The sequence below is a fragment of the Schistocerca serialis genome, chromosome 1 (genome assembly GCF_023864345.2).
Source record: "Schistocerca serialis cubense isolate TAMUIC-IGC-003099 chromosome 1, iqSchSeri2.2, whole genome shotgun sequence".
NCBI classification, from domain to species: Eukaryota; Metazoa; Arthropoda; class Insecta; order Orthoptera; family Acrididae; genus Schistocerca; species Schistocerca serialis.
Window position 1 is genome coordinate 890578120 of NC_064638.1, and position 13806 is coordinate 890591925.

Sequence of the window (13806 nt, forward strand, 5' to 3'; positions counted from 1 at the left end):
TATATCTGTGACGCTCGACTTTTTTATCACATTTCACCAGTATATGCGAAATTGTCCTGGCTGCGTGCAGACAAACGCAGAGATTTCCACACATTCCGTCTCATCTTCTGCCTTGTAAATGTACACTGTCCCTCATATCTCTCCTTGTCCTTAATGCTTATGTCAGAACAACATGACAGAAACACATGTTCCCATCATAATAAAATCCTCTCTGTTCCACTGCATCGCTCAGTCACCTTCTCCAAGTCCTTTACAGTAGCGGGGACCCGACTCTGGAATAACCTCCCTCGTTTTGTTAAAAAACTTAAAAATATGTCCAGCTTCAAAAAAACAGTTAATGACATATCTACTTAAGCAACAGTAATGCCTTCCTCTGTACATGAATGCACTTCACCTCATTACTTCGCTCTTTCCTCCTCCTTAAATCTCCCTTCCCCAAAGCTCGCTATACTAGTAAACATCTACTTAACACACCAATGTTACATCTGCACAAATCTTCATTACTATTGCCAATTTTTCTCATGTTTATCATTATTATTTGGTTTTTTATGTTATTATTATTGCTTTTATCATAATTTGTATGTATAGCACCTGCTGTAAAAATACTGCCAGCATTTACTTTATTAGGTCTTAGTCATCACTCTTTATTCATATTGTCACTAGAATAATCTAATTTTCTTATTTAAACTATTGTCATGATGTAACTCTGATGTGTGAAATGCTGCATGTGTGGAACACTGGTCCGATGTAAGAGAGGGCCTGATGGCCCTAATCTGATCAGGTTGAATAAATAAATAAATAATTCTACAAATGCTATAAATGTAGGTTTGCCTTTCCTTAATGTATCTTCTGTGAGAAGTCATTGGGTCGGTATTGCCTCGCATGTTCGTACATTTCTCCGGAATCCAAACTGATCTTCCCTGAGGTTGGCATTTACCAGTTTTTCACTTCTTCTGTAATGGGTTTATGTTAGTATTTTGCAACTGTGACTTATTAAACTTATATTTCGATAATTTTCACACCTGTCAGCAGCTGCTTTCTTTTGAATTGGGATTATTATATTCTTCCTGAAGTCTGAGGACATTGTGTCTGTTTCATATATCTTGCTCACCATATGGAAGAAGCTGGCTCTCCCAAGGCTATCAGTATGTCTAACGGAATGTTGTCTACTCCTGGGGAACTTGTTTTGACTTATGTCTTTCAGCGCATTGTCATATTCTTCACGCAGTATTATATCTCCCTTCTCATCTTCACCTACGTCCTCTTCCATTTCCATAATAGTGCCCTGAAGTATATCTCCCTTGTACAGACCCTCTGTATACTCCTACCACATTTCTCCTTTCCCTTCTTCGCTTAGGACTGGTTTTCCATCTGAGCTCTTTATATTCATACAGATGGTTCTCTTTCCTCCAAAAGTCTCTTTAATTTTTCTGTTGCCAGCATTTATCTTACCCCTAGTGACATATGTTTCTACATCCTTGCATTTGTCCTCTCGCCATTCCTGCTTAGCCATTTTGGACTTCCTATCAATCTCATTCTTTAGACTTTGTATTCTCTTTCACCTCCTTCATTTATAGCATATTTATATTTTCTCCTTTCATTAATTAAATTCAGTATCTCCCCAAAGGATTTCTATTAGCCCTCATCATTTTACCTACTGGATCCTCTGCTGCCTTCACTATTTCATTTCTCAAAGCTAACCGTTCTTCTTCTACTGTATTCCTGTGCTGAAAGTATTAAGAGACTAATCTGCTCCTACATCTACCCAGTCTGGCTTCTCTTTACTTTTTGATATTGTACCCTGCAAATAATTTCTAAGAGACAGTGCGAGCAGCGTAGGTGGCTGCCCAACATCTGGGACATACCTTGCAGCATTTTGTGCTTCTGGCAGTAAAACCCAACAGAGTGATGTCCTGCCCAGCTCTACCATGCACCTTTCCAAATTGACTTTGGCATGCTGTTTGCTCAGAAAATCCAATCTGAGTATGAAATTAAAATTGTAACCAACTCGAGGAAATACTTCCATGCTTTGCAAGTCCGAAAGTCTTCCCCCCATCCCCCACCAATTCAGGAGTTCATAAATGCCGAACTGAGCGAATGAGTACTACACTCTCCTGCGCTACATAGTCTACTATGATGCTGGTTCAAACTCTGTACAAAGGTACATTATAACTTGCTACATATACCTGTAATCCTGTATCTAGTAGAGATTTATACGCCTTTCCTACTACATAGCTCATCAAACAATAATCTGCCACTGATCTGCACACTGGTATGCTCCACTCACATTTACTGGGAATGCAGTGCAGGGGCCTCATATGTTCCCTATGTTGGTTAACATTGAGGTTGCAAGCTCTTACTGCCAGCTCCTTCCCTTTGCCTATGGAAACCTGTGCTGATGTTCCCATTCTGAGTGTCCTTAATTTGCTTACATCTCCCACAAACAATTTTGCTTAATGTGACCAGGCTGACCACATTGATTGTGCACAGTCTCTGCATTGAGAACTACCTTCTTTTCCCTAGTTCTGGACACCAACAATTTTTCTGCTAAAGCTGTCAGTCACAGTTACCACAACATCGTTTAAAGATCCTGGAAAGTCTGCTTGCACTTTACAGAAAATTTCATTTGGCAAACCTGGCGAGAATGCTTCTAGCGCATTCTGCTCTTCCTGTTAAAGAAAGACTTTGTTGACATTGGCGTAATCTGTCAGTTCATAAGTGTTAATATTTAACTCTATTTGGTCAACAAAACTTTCCAAAAATCATCTAGCTTTTGAGTTATACTATTGAGCTGCTCACAGTAATGCGCCAGAGGGACCCACAGCGCTTTTGTGGGTACGTGTGTGGCACACACAGGGCCCCGAGTCAATGCAGCTTCTGTTCTCTCCCGGGCTTCATTCCCTTTTCTTGTATCCACTCTTTCCCATCCTAGCTCCTCCTCTTCTTGCCGCTCCCCCTCTTCCTAGTAGGTGTTCTCCTTGAATGACCCAGCTGTTCCTTTTCTGTCTTATCTTGAGTTTCCATTCTTCTTCTTCTTCTTCTTCTTCTTCTTCTTGTTTTTCGTTTTGTCCCCCTTGGGATTTCACCTCTCTTTCTAAATTCTTTTTCTGAGTGTGAACTATCTGGGGAAGAACTTCCTCCCTAGCATCTCCGGTCTGGGTTCCTCTCCCTCCCCCTACCTCCTTCCTCCCCTTCCGTAACTGCTAGGTCACCAGCACATGTAGCCAGCCCGTGTGTTGGGGCTGTTGTGTACCCATCTGACTGAAACCCCTTACAACACATGGATGATATTTATGGTACCTGAGCTGTCACCACCTCATGCATGCCTAGGAGTGGTTGCTCATCTTTTTGGGGCATTAGAACTCCCAGCAACAACCGCCGTGCCAGGCAGCCCTTGCCATGGCTGTGTGATACCCACAGGGACAGCCCCTGACCAAATTGGGTGATACCAGGGCAGACGCTCTGTGCATGAAGCGCTTTGTGCCTGAAGTGTGCTAAGCTCCATATTTCTGGCTGCTCTTGCATGGCTATGTCTTCAGACAGGTATGGTTCTCTCTCTGCTCTTACTTTTGCTTCCTCAGACTTCCCCCCACTACCACTCCCTGGGAGGAGGGCCAGGCCCACCATCTTGGAGTGAAGCCCTTTCCCTGTTGGTTAGTTTTGTTCCAGGACAGTCAGGGGAGAGACTTGCCACTACCAAATAGTTCTTTTTTGTAGAACATATTGAACATAAGTTTGGTGAAGTTGCCTCACTAAGGAAGATGCGGTCGGGTTCTCTACAGATTAAAACCTATTCTACCAGTCAATTGACTTCCCTTTATGCTCGCAAGCACTTAGGAGACATGTGGGTGAGCATTACTCCCCACCAGTCCTTAAATATGATCCAAGGCACTATTTTCCACAGGGATCTCATCCTTCAATCTGATGAGCAACTCTGTATTAATCTGGCGTGGCACAGCGTTCATTTTGCCCATTGAGTCCAGAGAGGTCTCAAGGACAATTGTATTGATACCAGTGCTTTCATCCTTACTTTTGATGGGGTACTCTTCTGGAAAAAGTCAAATTCATTATTTACCATTGTGATAAGAAGCTTTATATCACACCTCCCATGCACTGTTTCCAGTGTCTCCATTATGGTCACAAGTTTTTGCAATTTGAAATGAATCCTATTTGTGGTGCCTGTGGCTGTCCTATCCGTGTGTGAAGTCCTTGCACCCCACTGCCCAAGTGTGTGAACTGTTCTGGCCCACATTCTCCCTGCTCACAGGATTGCCTGATCTATAGAAACGAAAGGAAGGTTCAGAAATTCAAAACTCTCAACCATCTATTCTACTTTGACCAGACAGTAATTCAACTGTCTCCACCCGGCATCTTTAATGTCTGCATTTACTTCAGTTGCACCCCCTTCCTCTTCCACTTCCTCCCTCTATCCTGTCCGTCTTCCCTTTACTCCTCTCCCGCAGTTCCCATTCCCTCCCCCTGATGGAACAACTCCAACTCCCTGACCAGAGAAGAATTCCTCTTTCCTGGCACTAAAGCGGAGGGATAATCTGGCAATTAGACCACCTTCAGAGACTGTTGAATTGAAGTATCTCTCAACATACTGTTTCCCAGATTGTTGTATTAATCGTAGATGTTATCTTGAGTAGTTGTGCTGATCTCCCTCCCCCCCCCCCCCTCTCTCTCTCTCTCTCTCTCTCTCTCTCTCTCTCTCTCTCTCTCTCTCTCTCTCTCTCACCCCTCCCTCCCTTCCCCCCTCTCCACTTCCTGCCCCCACCCCCAAATCCCTCCTCTAACAGATCAGTGCCATTTTTGTTTACAGAATTTTGCTCTATGGTGGAATTCCAATTTTGAGCAAGGCTTCCAGGTGTTCTGTTAACTGACTTTGTATCCATCTTATCTTATTCTGGTGACGTTCTGCTTTACCCTTTTCTTGGGTCCCATGTGAGCTGCATTCTACTACTGTCTCTGCTAAAATGTTCTGTTTGTTGATCAACAAGTTGTAACACCTGTACACTGTATAAAGAAGTTCCATCCCATTATCCCATCAGATGCTAAAATCATTTCATATCTGATTACATGGAAGGTGTGGGCTATGAGCAAGGTTTGACCTGCTCTCTTTGGTATTTATTGTTTTGCCATGCTTGAGGCATCTTCCATTATTCTCTTACTGCTCCTGCAATCAGTTTTATTTGTGCATATGAGAACTGTGAAATGGACAAATTTTGTTAAACTGATTTGTAATCTGCTGTCTAATAATAATTCATTTTAGTATTGCTGCCCTACTATATAGACTGCATTTCTACATAATAATGTTTTTCCTGTGTGTACTAGTGTCAAGATGGCCTGGGAATGGATGAACATAATGCTCATTGTAGTTTTCAGTTTCTCTGTCTTTGAGATTTAGTGTTCCTCAATGTTTGCCTACATGGTACCCATGCACTTCCCTCTATATTTTTGAGCCATATAGCCTCTTTTTGTTCCGTATTTGGCAAGTTATAGTTCCTACATTCACATGAAGTTTCTTGTGTCTTGAAATGCTACAACATCCACATATGGCTATTCTTAGTGTATCTGTTTTCTTGAAATTTCCTGAAAATATCATTTCAGGCTTAGATTTATCTGCCGGATTTTCATTTTCCAATATAAACCCTTGGGTATTTGCATCACCGTCTCTGCTTCCCACAGTGCATTTCTTATACGGGGCCTTCCTGTAATGGAAGATTCATATCTAGTATTTCACTGCACTGTGGTTCTATTCTTGGTTTTCCTTTGCTGAAATATCGCTGTCATCTGACTCAGTCTCATGTATGAAGTATATTCATCCCAGTACAACCATTGTTTTTACATTGTAAGATAGGTTTTGTGTGAAAGCAACAGAGCTGAGTTTCTGAACAAGTGCTGAACTTCAGTTAAATCCATCTGCAGCCATGATTCTGTCCATTGCTTGTTGGAACTGCCATTGCAGGGGATTTATCCTGACTGTACACTGAGGGAGTTCCTTGGTGCTCTGTTGCCCTGAGCATTAAATAGTTTAATTTAGCTGTTTATAGGTCTCAGATTGCCCCTTTTTCCATAAGAAGTTCGGTGACATCTTTTATTAGTAATTGGCATCTTGTGAGTCCCTAGTTTATTCCTGACTCAATTGCCATTGTTATAGCTGGGTCATAATGATGTGCAAACTTGTCAGTTTTGTCTAATGTGAAAGGAATTGGCTTCATAACTTCAGCCATGTGTGTCAAGGGTTACTAAAGTTCTCATTGTCAGTGATGTGTGGTAGCTTGTGTTGAGCTCATACTTGGCCTGCTGATGGCCAAATGCTCTACAGTGACAACTCATGCTGCTGCTGCTGCTGCTGCTGCTGATGATGATGATGATGATGATGATGGAGTGTATAGAGCAGCAGCCTGCTCCATTTCTTCCTGTTTGTACTTTCAAAGTATTTTTATGATACTCTACTGGAAGTTCTCGGGGTTGTTCATCTAGGATGAGCATCTACCAAATACTTCCTTTTTTCCCTGCTAGTGCAAATCCTGATCAAAAATAAAATAAATTTTGTGTTTGGTCCCAAGTGGTGATTTTTGAGAATACAGTAATGGCTGGACACAGGCAGAGATTTTAATTTTGGTGTATATATACTTTACTGCATACTACACCAGCTCTTGAACAGCAGGCAGTTAGTTAACAGATGCATCAGGTGTTAGTATCTGCGTAGTAAAGTAAAAGGTAAAGTCTGTGGTGCAAGCCCTTGGCCAGACTATTGCCTGATGGCATGTAGAGCGGAGTCTTTCTGTTTGCTGCTTGGGTGGCAGGCCACTTGGCCCAGCTGTCTTTGGGAAGGGCTATGAGAATAAAATGAGATTATGGCATGTACCATACCAGTGAATATAAATATTCATTTTTCCTCATCCTCCATATGTGAAGTAGAAGTACCGTGACTAGTATTATCACAAAGTACCCACTGCTGTGGATTGCACAGTGGCTTGCAACGTGTACTGTATATGCAAACAAGGAGTGGGAGAGCAAGATTTATTTCTTGGAACCTGCAACTAGCTTATTGCCACATTCCAACAGTATTCACACGATAGGCATTTTGCATTGTGTTTCAGTGTGTGTAGAGGGAGACCTAAATATGTAAATGTACATGAAAATATTTGCTTGCTTAGTGTGCTTTGGCATCTTTGGCAAGTGGATTGTGCTTTTAGTATTGAAAGTTGCTTTAGTTCTTGTTTGCTTTAATTTGTGCCTATAATGTAGGATCACCAATAATTTAAAGTAATTGTTTCAGGAAATATGTTTTCAAGGATGGGAAACATAATGTACACTTGCGATATGCAGAAGATTTCAACAAGCTGGTAGAAAATTTCCTTGATGAATAAGTAACTGTTATTAAAGTTGTACTGTATAAAACATATGGTCATCCTATGCAGTTGCTCTTGTTGTGAAGTTAAAAGTATTTTAATACAGTGTATTAAATGTTTTTTATTAGTGTTTTAAATATTTGATAATTATATATATGTGTATAATATAAAAATATAAGACTGATGAGAAATTTATTGCTCATGTATCCATTCATTTACCCAGCAAATTTTAGATCCTTCATAAAGATTATTTCAACATAATAGAGCAGTTGTGCAAGACAGTATTTCAGCGCAGCCCGGGATATGGAGGCAGGCAGACTAATAGCTGTTATACTGCCTCAGGTAGTTAATCTCTTGAGATGAAAAAATGTTTCCCACCCCCAGGCAAGTAAAGCTTAACTAATCTCCCTCCATTACTTTCCACGTGCAGTAGAACAAATATGAAATTCAAAGTGTCTCCAGCCAGAAGATATAGTACACTATATGCCTCTTTCTTCAGTATGAGATAGTATCCCGTATGTGACAATATCTATAACATTCCTTCCTTCCTCCATTTATTTCCTTGGGGAAACACAGCTTATCCACACTACATTCTTCAGGCTTGACACTAAATTAATGTAGTAATGTCTTGTGTGACATTTAGTAAGTAAGAAATAGCTCACCAACATAAAAGGCATGATCTATCTCAATTCCAAGTCATAGACTCAGTAGAAAAGATAAACCAATGTAAATGGTAACATCATTTTAGCAGGAGTGTTAAATAGAATTATTTTCTTCAAGCTGCTTCTTGAAAACACTAAAATTATGTAATTTCATTGGCAGTTTCATTTCTTTGAGCAGAAAAATAATAGAATAAGCAAATTCTTTAATAAATAGGAAACTGGGTGTTTCACCCAGAATGGAGTGCCAAAAGGAGGATTCAAGTTTAACAGTGACAAGGTGATTAGAGGCATAGCACAAGCTTGTATTGGGGAAGGAAATTGGCTATGTTCTTCTCAAAGATATTGTTAGTGATTTTACCTTGAAGAATTTAAGAAAATCTAAATTTGGTTGTCTGGACAGGGATTTGAACCACCTTCCTTTTGAATGCAGTTTAAGTGCTTCCACCAGCGCATTGCCTTGCTCAGTGGCCTCACTCATGATGCAGATGGAATGGTATTAGAAAATATTTGAAGAAAGTGGTGGGTGTTTGGATGACAACATGAATTAAGTTTTTTCAAGGACAGTATTTATTTCTACAAAACTATGAAGTGGTATCTAAACAATAAAAAAAAACTCTGTGACTGAATGTGTATTCTTTACTCCTCAGGTCGTGTCGTTTTTTTATAACACTAGCAGGCATGCAGTGTATTGTACAGGTCAAGTGCAGCTGACTTTGTTACCAAGGTAAACATGTAATAGTAGTATCTGTATTTAATTAAACAGTAACAAAATAAACTTTTGCTATGTCACTCTCTTTCTGTGTGTTACCCCACAGTCATGAGCCAACATCGCAGTTGCATCAGATCCCAGCCAACTGCTTATTCGATCGCTAATTATCTTGTAGACAACTGCCTCTTCGTGGAGTTGTGCTGCTAGCTCAGAATTTGGGTCATTTTCTTGCTTGAATCATAAATTCTTTTTCACTTAGATCGCTGTTTATTTTATGTTACTGCTGCTCTCTTGGACGTATGAAAACACAACTTATCAAAGTGTTAGCTGAAGCAATAATGTGTATAGAGCCAGGCTAGCAACTGGAAAAGAACAATTTGTGGTTGACACACTTTCTACATAGGAGCAGCCACTTGAGAGTTAAGGGCGATGATATAAAAAGTAATAATAATAACGATAATAATTGTAAGAGTTTCTGTAACACTGAAACATTAAAAATGTAAATACCTTTTAGGAGTAAAGGAAACCACACACTAATGAGCAGAAGTGATAACTTGCTTACAGGTACACAAAAACTTTCTAGCTTTCAGAGTAATCCTTTTTCGAGCTAGAAACAAATACACAGAAAATGCATATAAATGCACACATACATACACCTGTGCCCCTACATGCAGTGGCTGAATGTACAATGCCAGTGCTGCATTTCAGCAGGTGGACAGGGTGGTGTGGTGTTTGCGACAGGTGGGGTGGATGGAGGAAGAGGGGGGGGGGGGGGGGGGAGTAGTTGGGGGTGGGTGGCTAGTGGTAGAGGTTTGGATGGAGACAGCCTTTTTGCCAGCTAGGAATGTGGGAGGGAGGGGGTGGCAGGTGCACGGGCTAGGTGTGCGATTCATGGCTGTGAAAGCTGTCGGAGTAGCCCAGGCTGACAGTGACATGAGGATGTGAATTGGGAGGAGTGACGAGACGTATGGAGGAGAGACTGTTGTACGGAGGATGAAGGGACATTGAGTTACCAGAGATCTCTTTTTGTGTCTTATCACAATAATGTTGACAGCCCTCATAAGTGAGTGGGGTTTATGTGCCCAAGGACAGCCAGGAAATCTGCTGAATTTTTTCATCTGGGAAAAACCTGAAATTTATTTGGAATTCCAGGGATTTTTTTCATTGTTTTACCTTTCAGTTACATTTTTGTGATTTTTGACTGGTAAGAAGTGATCCTCTAACAAAGGATTTCACTTTAGCATGCTACTGCATAATAATGCTGCAGCAATAAAACATAAATGAGAGAAAAACACCAAAATAAAACTTAAGTTGCAAAGACAATATATCACTTACAAAAAGGCAGTGTGTGTGCACACAGTTGTCTGCCAACAGCAAATTGTGTCAAAGGCCTTAGGATTCAGTACTTCATAACAAAAAACTGCTTTCGATAAGTGTGACGTCACAACATATCTGCAGAGCTTAATTTGTGTTTGAGCAATGTCTTCTTGCACCCAAGCTGCCAGATTCGCGCATGACCAGGGCAGTCTCAGTTATGGGTTTGCAGGGTGGGGGGGGGGGGGGGGGTTACAACAACATGACCTGTGTTTATCTGTTTCGCTGTTTTCTGATCATTTATGAGGGTGGTCGAAAAGTATCTTGCCCGAGATAGTTACTGTAATGTCTCGCACAAACACCACCACTTACTTTTCTGGTGACCCTTTGTGGGTATGCAAGTTAAATCTTGCATCTTCAGCTGCTAGGATGTGTTGTACACCATAGTGGAAGCAAAATGGTGAATATCGAGAGAATCGAGAACTGTGCTGTGACTGAATGTCTTTATTTGAAGGGAATGACACCCGAGGAAATTGTTGAGACATGCAGAATACACTTAAGGACACTGCTCCATCTTATGCAACAGTGAAAAACTGGGTGTCCAACTTCAAATGTGGAAGGAGGAGTGTGGAAGATTTGCCAAGCAGCAGAAGGCCTGTCACTGTTGCCCCTGATGAAACAGTGGTACCAATTCATGATATGATTTTGCAGGATCATTGAATAACATTGCAGCACACCAAAACCACATTTGGAATCTCCTGTGGGCATGCTCGTGACATTGTTGTCGATATTTTGGGAAAGTGGAAAGTTTTGTCTCGGGGAGGAGGGGGAGGGGGGGTTCCAAAAGACTTGAATGCAGATCAGAGACAGGTGTGCAGTGTGTGAAGAAATCGTCCACCAATTTGAGGTGGATGAAGACAGCTTTCTTGCAAGGTATGTGACAATGGACGAAACTTGGGTTCACCACTTTGATCCCGAGTCAAAACAACAGTCACAATAATGGTAACATCCCTCATCCCCTACCCCAAAAAAATTCCTGGTGCAAGAATCAGCCGATAAGGTGATGGCATCAATCTTCTTGTATGCGGAAGGGGTAATCTAGGTGGATCACTTGCAAAAGGGCATAACTATCGATGCATCATACTATTGCACCCTCCTGCGCTGTTTCAGAGAAGAGATAAAGAAAAAAGGGAAAGAAAATTGGCGCGCAAAAATCTTTAGCATCAGGACAATGCACTGGCGCACAAAGCCCTCACAGCACGTGATGATACAGTGATTGGTGCTGTGAATGCTTGGTTGGACTTGAAATCGATGACCTTTTATTGGAATGGTTTGCAGCAGATATCTGAGCATGCCCACAAGTGTATTAGTGTACACAGGTATTGTACTGAAAAATAAATTGGTATTATGAAATTTCTATCATTCTTTATTTGTTAGACTAGAAACTTTTCGACCTGCCCCACCCCCTTGTACAGCTCTCACGTCAAATGAAAGCAAAATGGATTTTTGTGGCTGGGATCTTATCAAGTGAGTTAAAACGTAGTTTGTTTTCTGATTTTTATTTCCACATTATTGACCATCAAGCATTAATCATATTGCAGAACAATGGAGTTATTTTTGTCGGTTTGCTGAAGAAAGCTTGGCTCTTATTAATCTTTTCCACAGTGGTAGCCAATTTATTTGAAATGGAGTGTTTCATTCCACATTATAGGCTAGTTTCAACTGTTCACTGAGTTTCAAGTGCGCTTTTTCATCTTCTGGCACACATGGCATTATGCCATAATAAAGAAACAAACATGAGATTATACACAACTGGCATGCCAAGAAAATTGGCATCCCAAAAACCACACTGAAAAGCTTCATACCAGGTACGGGCCTACTTCATTGTGAATCTTGATATATAAATGTGCACTTTAAGCTGAATTATGCAGTTATGTAAGATTTCTTAATGCTATATTTGTATGAAAATATGCAAATGTTCACTTGAAGATAAATAAGCAGGCAAAATTGGTCAGTAGCATTGAATAACATGTTTTGTTTCAAATATATTGCCAGCTTTAGCAGAATTTTACATATATCTTCTGTGAAAAACAATGTGCCCCCCCCCCCCCCCTCCCCCCACAAGACAGGTTTCAGCATTAGTCTGGTACTTCCTCTAGGCTTAAAGTTATTTCTTAATTTGTGGTGCTTACATTTTAAACTTACAGAATCCCATTATTTGGTAAATTATAGATGGCAGCACACCATGTTTTATCATTGTAACTCCCCCATAAGGTTGTATATTTATTCCTGGAGTAAAATATAAATTGCCAGTTATACAGGTTTTTGGCTTCACAAATAACCTTGTTAATTTTTTGTACAGTTTGAAAAAGATGAGAAACTTATTGTTCTTAGTTCTGGTGCATAAAAACAAGTCTTTCTTATTTTTGCAAGAAATTTGTATTCCTTCTTACTAACTTTTTGCAGTATTGTGTGGATGTCAACCTCATTGGAAACGCAACACAACAGTATCATTGTTTCTTGTTTTGCATTTCTTATATGGATAGGAAATGATACAACAATTGTCTTAAGTACAATAACTCTACATGTCCCCTCTAAACAACACACTGCAGCGTCAGACAGTTCCCAAAATTTATACTTCTGTCTTAATTATTTGTAATCTGTTAATTACTATAATCATCATTTCATCTCTATCATTCTAGTTATTTTAATCATTATATCACTAAATCATCCCTAACATCAGTTCAACCACAAACTACATACCACAAATATCACACTATTGCCAAATGTTTCAGTAACACATGAACATAATCTTAAATCAAAACTTTACTTCAGCAACAACACTAACTCACCATAGGCATTTCTCTCAAAATACAATTATGAACGTGGAATAATATATTACTTTTGAATACATTATGGGAGTGACAGTGATCAATATGTTACAAATATTTACTATTAAAAACAGTCTTGATCACAATTTATTTAGTACGGTGACGAGTTTTGACCACTACTGTGGTCATCTTCAGACCTACAAGTCGTATACAAAACTTTAATTAGAGGGCTACACACATTAAAGAAAATACATAAAGTTATAAAGCTATAAAACGAATTACCAATGGAGTATGAACCTCCTCCTACTAGAGAATCACTACTGGAGAAACCAGTGCATGTCTTACTATATATAATGGGAGCTCCGCCCACTTTTGATGGTATGATGTCATTACTAACCAGTGAGTTATAAGTTGAATAACAATGTAAAATTTCTTAGTTAAAAGGACATTGTCAAGAAATAAAATACACACACTAAATTTAGCTTATCTAACAGCTATTGTCAATCAAGAAGTGTTAAAAACATTTAAACATGTAGGATAAATGAACTCGTTTTGACAGAACATGAGTTTCCCTCTCAAGGCGTGTTAGTGAACCATTTGGAACCACTGGTTGCCATGGTGAAGTTGGATGCTGTTCCAAAGATGAGGCAGCAGTCTTCTTTCCACCGAAGTTATTGTAAAGTCGATAGGCAAACTAATGGTTGCCATGGTGAAGATAAACGCCAGTGCAAAGTCAGGCATTTACAAAATACTATGTAATGACTGTGAGAAACAGTATATTGGCCAAACTGGCCGTAACTTTCTAACACGTTTTAAAGAACATACTACTGTACTGCACGTACCACATCAATATTTGGTCAACATCTTGATGGATACAATCATTCTGAGGGTTGCATCTCTAACAATTTGAAAATATTACATACTGTGCC

The 13806-nt window shown here is 40.0% G+C and overlaps 1 protein-coding gene across 1 annotated transcript in view; it reads left to right on the plus strand.

Annotated features, from left to right (window-relative positions):
• LOC126411300 (valacyclovir hydrolase) overlaps nucleotides 1–7556 on the plus strand; it is a 47934-nt gene extending 40378 nt beyond the window's left edge. The window contains exon 6 of the mRNA XM_050081354.1: nucleotides 7289–7556. Coding sequence (XP_049937311.1) covers nucleotides 7289–7379 — 91 coding nt within the window. The 3' untranslated portion in view covers nucleotides 7380–7556. The remainder of the gene's footprint in view (nucleotides 1–7288) is intronic.
• The last annotated feature ends 6250 nt before the right edge of the window (nucleotides 7557–13806 follow it).